This window comes from Littorina saxatilis, linkage group LG2 (assembly GCF_037325665.1).
Source record: "Littorina saxatilis isolate snail1 linkage group LG2, US_GU_Lsax_2.0, whole genome shotgun sequence".
NCBI lineage: Eukaryota > Metazoa > Mollusca > Gastropoda > Littorinimorpha > Littorinidae > Littorina > Littorina saxatilis.
Window position 1 is genome coordinate 132,501 of NC_090246.1, and position 10,000 is coordinate 142,500.

Sequence of the window (10,000 nt, forward strand, 5' to 3'; positions counted from 1 at the left end):
TTGTTTCAGTATATGTTCGAACACAACCATCATTTTGAAACAAGTGCATATATAAGATTAATTCAGTAAAATCAGCTTATATGCACATTTACGATAGATAAGAATAATTCAGAGGTACGTCAACGCTAAATCCTCTGTCTGTTTCTCGCAGGCTGGCAACTACATCACGGATCGCGAACTGCTGTCAGAGGACGAAGACTCTCCGCCCCGAGAGATCGTGTACGCCATAACGCAGGCACCTGCACACGGCGTTGTGGAACACACTGATCAGCTTGGCCAGCAGGTCGCTACCTTTACGCAAGGTGGGCAGGGCTTTTCTGTATGAAGAAAGGAATGCTATGGTGCCTGTAATGAGTGTGTTTTAGTGTGTGTTCATGTGCGCGTGTGTGTGTGTGTGTGTGTGTGTGGACATTTTCCAAGGAGAATTTTTTAAGTTTAAACTTCACAAAGTTTGCTATACGTACTATAATACACAAGGTGTGTGTGTGTGTATGTGTGTGTGTGTGGGTGTGTGTGTATGTGTGGGTGTGTGTGTGTGTGTGTGTGTGTGTGTGTGTGTGTGTGTGTGTGTGTGTGTGTGTGTTACCAAAGAAAGACCTCCAAATAAAAGACATGTGCTGTTGTTCACAGTTTTGTTTTATCTTAACCAAAGGATTCATCCCATGTGATAGCACCTGAAATTATCGATGTAGTCTTCTGACTGCTATCAATGTACATTTGTTGACATTATTATATAGACATACATATGACTGTTAAACGCTGTTTTATTTACCATACAGGTAGAGTTGGCTTGGGCCATTCGTATTGCCGAATCAAAAGTTCTGTTCCAGATAGATTTCACATTGTTGTAGTGTATGAGCAAAAATTAGATAGCAATCATATGTGATGCAATGAAGCATTTTTGTTTTATTGAAATACGCAGAGGATATCAACAAAGGCCTGATCAGATACATGCTGCATGATGACGTCGCTGAAGACCTTCAAGACGTATTTGAGTTTGACGTCATGGACGCCAAGCCAAACGTCGTCAAGGGCAACGCGTTTCACATTCGGTGGTCAAAGGTCTACCTGGGTTTCCCAGCCTTCAACGTGTCCGAGACAGCTGGCATTCTGCAAGTACCTGTTGTAAGACAGGGAAACTTGAAGCAGGTGAGTTTATCTGTGGACTGCATGGAGTATTGTCTGTTTTGATGCTTCTTAAAAAAATAAAGTCTCCACTTTCGGATTTTAATTGGGTCGAAGAACGATTACAGTATTAAATTTTTGTATTTCTTTTCTTCTGAATGCGAGTTAGTACACAGTTACTGAGGGTTACTTTTGAATGGGCGGTACAGTCTGGGTAAATATCGTGTACATAATACTGATATAGGCACCAAGGCGTCTGGGTAAATATCGTGTACATAATACTGATAGCCTAGAGGCACCAACGCGTCTGGGTAAATATCGTGTACATAATACTGATAGCCTAGAGGCACCAACGCGTCTGGGTAAATATCGTGTACATAATACTGATAGCCTAGAGGCACCAACGCGTCTGGGTAAATATCGTGTACATAATACTGATAGCCTAGAGGCACCAACACGTCTGGGTAAATATCGTGTACATGATACTGATAGCCTAGAGGCACCAACACGTCTGGGTAAATATCGTGTACATAATACTGATAGCCTAGAGGCACCAACGCGTCTGGGTAAATATCGTGTACATGATACTGATAGCCTAGAGGCACCAACACGTCTGGGTAAATATCGTGTACATGATACTGATAGCCTAGAGGCACCAACACGTCTGGGTAAATATCGTGTACATAATACTGATAGCCTAGAGGCACCAACACGTCTGGGTAAATATCGTGTACATAATACTGATAGCCTAGAGGCACCAACACGTCTGGGTAAATATCGTGTACATAATACTGATAGCCTAGAGGCACCAACGCGTCTGGGTAAATATCGTGTACATAATACTGATAGCCTAGAGGCACCAACACGTCTGGGTAAATATCGTGTACATAATACTGATAGCCTAGAGGCACCAACGCGTCTGGGTAAATATCGTGTACATAATACTGATAGCCTAGAGGCACCAACACGTCTGGGTAAATATCGTGTACATAATACTGATAGCCTAGAGGCACCAACACGTCTGGGTAAATATCGTGTACATAATACTGATAGCCTAGAGGCACCAACGCGTCTGGGTAAATATCGTGTACATAATACTGATAGCCTAGAGGCACCAACACGTCTGGGTAAATATCGTGTACATAATACTGATAGCCTAGAGGCACCAACGCGTCTGGGTAAATATCGTGTACATAATACTGATAGCCTAGAGGCACCAACGCGTCTGGGTAAATATCGTGTACATAATACTGATAGCCTAGAGGCACCAACGCGTCTGGGTAAATATCGTGTACATAATACTGATAGCCTAGAGCTAGAGGCACCAACGCGTCTGGGTAAATATCGTGTACATAATACTGATAGCCTAGAGGCACCAACGCGTCTGGGTAAATATCGTGTACATAATACTGATAGCCTAGAGCTAGAGGCACCAACGCGTCTGGGTAAATATCGTGTACATAATACTGATAGCCTAGAGGCACCAACGCGTCTGGGTAAATATCGTGTACATAATACTGATAGCCTAGAGGCACCAACACGTCTGGGTAAATATCGTGTACATAATACTGATAGCCTAGAGGCACCAACACGTCTGGGTAAATATCGTGTACATAATACTGATAGCCTAGAGGCACCAACACGTCTGGGTAAATATCGTGTACATAATACTGATAGCCTAGAGCTAGAGGCACCAACGCGTCTGGGTAAATATCGTGTACATAATACTGATAGCCTAGAGGCACCAACACGTCTGAGTAAATATCGTGTACATAATACTGATAGCCTAGAGGCACCAACACGTCTGGGTAAATATCGTGTACATAATACTGATAGCCTAGAGGCACCAACACGTCTGGGTAAATATCGTGTACATAATACTGATAGCCTAGAGGCACCAACGCGTCTGGGTAAATATCGTGTACATAATACTGATAGCCTAGAGGCACCAACACGTCTGGGTAAATATCGTGTACATAATACTGATAGCCTAGAGGCACCAACACGTCTGGGTAAATATCGTGTACATAATACTGATAGCCTAGAGGCACCAACGCGTCTGGGTAAATATCGTGTACATAATACTGATAGCCTAGAGGCACCAACACGTCTGGGTAAATATCGTGTACATAATACTGATAGCCTAGAGGCACCAACACGTCTGGGTAAATATCGTGTACATAATACTGATAGCCTAGAGGCACCAACGCGTCTGGGTAAATATCGTGTACATAATACTGATAGCCTAGAGGCACCAACACGTCTGGGTAAATATCGTGTACATAATACTGATAGCCTAGAGGCACCAACACGTCTGGGTAAATATCGTGTACATAATACTGATAGCCTAGAGGCACCAACGCGTCTGGGTAAATATCGTGTACATAATACTGATAGCCTAGAGGCACCAACACGTCTGGGTAAATATCGTGTACATAATACTGATAGCCTAGAGGCACCAACACGTCTGGGTAAATATCGTGTACATAATACTGATAGCCTAGAGGCACCAACACGTCTGGGTAAATATCGTGTACATAATACTGATAGCCTAGAGGCACCAACACGTCTGGGTAAATATCGTGTACATAATACTGATAGCCTAGAGGCACCAACACGTCTGGGTAAATATCGTGTACATAATACTGATAGCCTAGAGGCACCAACGCGTCTGGGTAAATATCGTGTACATGATACTGATAGCCTAGAGGCACCAACACGTCTGGGTAAATATCGTGTACATAATACTGATAGCCTAGAGGCACCAACACGTCTGGGTAAATATCGTGTACATAATACTGATAGCCTAGAGGCACCAACGCGTCTGGGTAAATATCGTGTACATGATACTGATAGCCTAGAGCTAGAGGCACCAACACGTCTGGGTAAATATCGTGTACATAATACTGATAGCCTAGAGGCACCAACACGTCTGGGTAAATATCGTGTACATAATACTGATAGCCTAGAGGCACCAACACGTCTGGGTAAATATCGTGTACATAATACTGATAGCCTAGAGGCACCAACACGTCTGGGTAAATATCGTGTACATAATACTGATAGCCTAGAGCTAGAGGCACCAACACGTCTGGGTAAATATTGTGTACATAATACTGATAGCCTAGAGGCACCAACGCGTCTGGGTAAATATCGTGTACATAATACTGATAGCCTAGAGGCACCAACGCGTCTGGGTAAATATCGTGTACATAATACTGATAGCCTAGAGCTAGAGGCACCAACGCGTCTGGGTAAATATCGTGTACATGATACTGATAGCCTAGAGCTAGAGGCACCAACACGTCTGGGTAAATATCGTGTACATAATACTGATAGCCTAGAGGCACCAACACGTCTGGGTAAATATCGTGTACATAATACTGATAGCCTAGAGGCACCAACACGTCTGGGTAAATATTGTGTACATAATACTGATAGCCTAGAGCTAGAGGCACCAACACGTCTGGGTAAATATCGTGTACATAATACTGATAGCCTAGAGCTAGAGGCACCAACACGTCTGGGTAAATATCGTGTACATAATACTGATAGCCTAGAGCTAGAGGCACCAACACGTCTGGGTAAATATCGTGTACATAATACTGATAGCCTAGAGCTAGAGGCACCAACACGTCTGGGTAAATATCGTGTACATAATACTGATAGCCTAGAGCTAGAGGCACCAACACGTCTGGGTAAATATCGTGTACATAATACTGATAGCCTAGAGGCACCAACACGTCTGGGTAAATATCGTGTACATAATACTGATAGCCTAGAGGCACCAACACGTCTGGGTAAATATCGTGTACATAATACTGATAGCCTAGAGGCACCAACACGTCTGGGTAAATATCGTGTACATAATACTGATAGCCTAGAGCTAGAGGCACCAACACGTCTGGGTAAATATCGTGTACATAATACTGATAGCCTAGAGCTAGAGGCACCAACACGTCTGGGTAAATATCGTGTACATAATACTGATAGCCTAGAGGCACCAACACGTCTGGGTAAATATCGTGTACATAATACTGATAGCCTAGAGGCACCAACACGTCTGGGTAAATATCGTGTACATAATACTGATAGCCTAGAGGCACCAACACGTCTGGGTAAATATCGTGTACATAATACTGATAGCCTAGAGCTAGAGGCACCAACACGTCTGGGTAAATATCGTGTACATAATACTGATAGCCTAGAGCTAGAGGCACCAACACGTCTGGGTAAATATCGTGTACATAATACTGATAGCCTAGAGCTAGAGGCACCAACACGTCTGGGTAAATATCGTGTACATAATACTGATAGCCTAGAGCTAGAGGCACCAACACGTCTGAGTAAATATCGTGTACATAATACTGATAGCCTAGAGGCACCAACACGTCTGGGTAAATATCGTGTACATAATACTGATAGCCTAGAGCTAGAGGCACCAACACGTCTGGGTAAATATCGTGTACATAATACTGATAGCCTAGAGGCACCAACGCGTCTGGGTAAATATCGTGTACATAATACTGATAGCCTAGAGGCACCAACACGTCTGGGTAAATATCGTGTACATAATACTGATAGCCTAGAGGCACCAACGCGTCTGGGTAAATATCGTGTACATAATACTGATAGCCTAGAGGCACCAACACGTCTGGGTAAATATCGTGTACATAATACTGATAGCCTAGAGGCACCAACACGTCTGGGTAAATATCGTGTACATAATACTGATAGCCTAGAGGCACCAACGCGTCTGGGTAAATATCGTGTACATAATACTGATAGCCTAGAGGCACCAACACGTCTGGGTAAATATCGTGTACATAATACTGATAGCCTAGAGGCACCAACACGTCTGGGTAAATATCGTGTACATAATACTGATAGCCTAGAGCTAGAGGCACCAACACGTCTGGGTAAATATCGTGTACATAATACTGATAGCCTAGAGGCACCAACGCGTCTGGGTAAATATCGTGTACATAATACTGATAGCCTAGAGCTAGAGGCACCAACACGTCTGGGTAAATATCGTGTACATAATACTGATAGCCTAGAGGCACCAAGGCGTCTGGGTAAATATCGTGTACATAATACTGATAGCCTAGAGCTAGAGGCACCAACACGTCTGGGTAAATATCGTGTACATAATACTGATAGCCTAGAGGCACCAAGGCGTCTGGGTAAATATCGTGTACATAATACTGATAGCCTAGAGGCACCAACACGTCTGGGTAAATATCGTGTACATAATACTGATAGCCTAGAGGCACCAAGGCGTCTGGGTAAATATCGTGTACATAATACTGATAGCCTAGAGGCACCAACACGTCTGGGTAAATATCGTGTACATAATACTGATAGCCTAGAGGCACCAACACGTCTGGGTAAATATCGTGTACATGATACTGATAGCCTAGAGGCACCAACACGTCTGGGTAAATATCGTGTACATAATACTGATAGCCTAGAGGCACCAACACGTCTGGGTAAATATCGTGTACATAATACTGATAGCCTAGAGGCACCAACACGTCTGGGTAAATATCGTGTACATAATACTGATAGCCTAGAGGCACCAACGCGTCTGGGTAAATATCGTGTACATAATACTGATAGCCTAGAGGCACCAACACGTCTGGGTAAATATCGTGTACATAATACTGATAGCCTAGAGGCACCAACGCGTCTGGGTAAATATCGTGTACATAATACTGATAGCCTAGAGGCACCAACACGTCTGGGTAAATATCGTGTACATAATACTGATAGCCTAGAGGCACCAACACGTCTGGGTAAATATCGTGTACATAATACTGATAGCCTAGAGGCACCAACGCGTCTGGGTAAATATCGTGTACATAATACTGATAGCCTAGAGGCACCAACACGTCTGGGTAAATATCGTGTACATAATACTGATAGCCTAGAGGCACCAACGCGTCTGGGTAAATATCGTGTACATAATACTGATAGCCTAGAGGCACCAACGCGTCTGGGTAAATATCGTGTACATAATACTGATAGCCTAGAGGCACCAACGCGTCTGGGTAAATATCGTGTACATAATACTGATAGCCTAGAGCTAGAGGCACCAACGCGTCTGGGTAAATATCGTGTACATAATACTGATAGCCTAGAGGCACCAACGCGTCTGGGTAAATATCGTGTACATAATACTGATAGCCTAGAGCTAGAGGCACCAACGCGTCTGGGTAAATATCGTGTACATAATACTGATAGCCTAGAGGCACCAACGCGTCTGGGTAAATATCGTGTACATAATACTGATAGCCTAGAGGCACCAACACGTCTGGGTAAATATCGTGTACATAATACTGATAGCCTAGAGGCACCAACACGTCTGGGTAAATATCGTGTACATAATACTGATAGCCTAGAGGCACCAACACGTCTGGGTAAATATCGTGTACATAATACTGATAGCCTAGAGCTAGAGGCACCAACGCGTCTGGGTAAATATCGTGTACATAATACTGATAGCCTAGAGGCACCAACACGTCTGGGTAAATATCGTGTACATAATACTGATAGCCTAGAGGCACCAACACGTCTGGGTAAATATCGTGTACATAATACTGATAGCCTAGAGGCACCAACACGTCTGGGTAAATATCGTGTACATAATACTGATAGCCTAGAGGCACCAACGCGTCTGGGTAAATATCGTGTACATAATACTGATAGCCTAGAGGCACCAACACGTCTGGGTAAATATCGTGTACATAATACTGATAGCCTAGAGGCACCAACACGTCTGGGTAAATATCGTGTACATAATACTGATAGCCTAGAGGCACCAACGCGTCTGGGTAAATATCGTGTACATAATACTGATAGCCTAGAGGCACCAACACGTCTGGGTAAATATCGTGTACATAATACTGATAGCCTAGAGGCACCAACACGTCTGGGTAAATATCGTGTACATAATACTGATAGCCTAGAGGCACCAACGCGTCTGGGTAAATATCGTGTACATAATACTGATAGCCTAGAGGCACCAACACGTCTGGGTAAATATCGTGTACATAATACTGATAGCCTAGAGGCACCAACACGTCTGGGTAAATATCGTGTACATAATACTGATAGCCTAGAGGCACCAACGCGTCTGGGTAAATATCGTGTACATAATACTGATAGCCTAGAGGCACCAACACGTCTGGGTAAATATCGTGTACATAATACTGATAGCCTAGAGGCACCAACACGTCTGGGTAAATATCGTGTACATAATACTGATAGCCTAGAGGCACCAACACGTCTGGGTAAATATCGTGTACATAATACTGATAGCCTAGAGGCACCAACACGTCTGGGTAAATATCGTGTACATAATACTGATAGCCTAGAGGCACCAACACGTCTGGGTAAATATCGTGTACATAATACTGATAGCCTAGAGGCACCAACGCGTCTGGGTAAATATCGTGTACATGATACTGATAGCCTAGAGGCACCAACACGTCTGGGTAAATATCGTGTACATAATACTGATAGCCTAGAGGCACCAACACGTCTGGGTAAATATCGTGTACATAATACTGATAGCCTAGAGGCACCAACGCGTCTGGGTAAATATCGTGTACATGATACTGATAGCCTAGAGCTAGAGGCACCAACACGTCTGGGTAAATATCGTGTACATAATACTGATAGCCTAGAGGCACCAACACGTCTGGGTAAATATCGTGTACATAATACTGATAGCCTAGAGGCACCAACACGTCTGGGTAAATATCGTGTACATAATACTGATAGCCTAGAGGCACCAACACGTCTGGGTAAATATCGTGTACATAATACTGATAGCCTAGAGCTAGAGGCACCAACACGTCTGGGTAAATATTGTGTACATAATACTGATAGCCTAGAGGCACCAACGCGTCTGGGTAAATATCGTGTACATAATACTGATAGCCTAGAGGCACCAACGCGTCTGGGTAAATATCGTGTACATAATACTGATAGCCTAGAGCTAGAGGCACCAACGCGTCTGGGTAAATATCGTGTACATGATACTGATAGCCTAGAGCTAGAGGCACCAACACGTCTGGGTAAATATCGTGTACATAATACTGATAGCCTAGAGGCACCAACACGTCTGGGTAAATATCGTGTACATAATACTGATAGCCTAGAGGCACCAACACGTCTGGGTAAATATCGTGTACATAATACTGATAGCCTAGAGCTAGAGGCACCAACACGTCTGGGTAAATATCGTGTACATAATACTGATAGCCTAGAGCTAGAGGCACCAACACGTCTGGGTAAATATCGTGTACATAATACTGATAGCCTAGAGCTAGAGGCACCAACACGTCTGGGTAAATATCGTGTACATAATACTGATAGCCTAGAGCTAGAGGCACCAACACGTCTGGGTAAATATCGTGTACATAATACTGATAGCCTAGAGCTAGAGGCACCAACACGTCTGGGTAAATATCGTGTACATAATACTGATAGCCTAGAGGCACCAACACGTCTGGGTAAATATCGTGTACATAATACTGATAGCCTAGAGGCACCAACACGTCTGGGTAAATATCGTGTACATAATACTGATAGCCTAGAGGCACCAACACGTCTGGGTAAATATCGTGTACATAATACTGATAGCCTAGAGCTAGAGGCACCAACACGTCTGGGTAAATATCGTGTACATAATACTGATAGCCTAGAGCTAGAGGCACCAACACGTCTGGGTAAATATCGTGTACATAATACTGATAGCCTAGAGGCACCAACACGTCTGGGTAAATATCGTGTACATAATACTGATAGCCTAGAGGCACCAACACGTCTGGGTAAATATCGTGTACATAATACTGATAGCCTAGAG

General features: G+C 43.6%; 1 protein-coding gene across 1 annotated transcript in view; it reads left to right on the forward strand.

Annotated features, from left to right (window-relative positions):
* The window catches only part of LOC138960459 (extracellular matrix organizing protein FRAS1-like), a 142,477-nt gene that overhangs the window by 94,281 nt on the left and 38,196 nt on the right, over positions 1-10,000 (forward strand). Inside the window, exons 42-43 of the mRNA XM_070332368.1 lie at positions 152-302; positions 923-1,149. Of these exons, the coding sequence (XP_070188469.1) occupies positions 152-302; positions 923-1,149 (378 nt within the window). The remainder of the gene's footprint in view (positions 1-151; positions 303-922; positions 1,150-10,000) is intronic.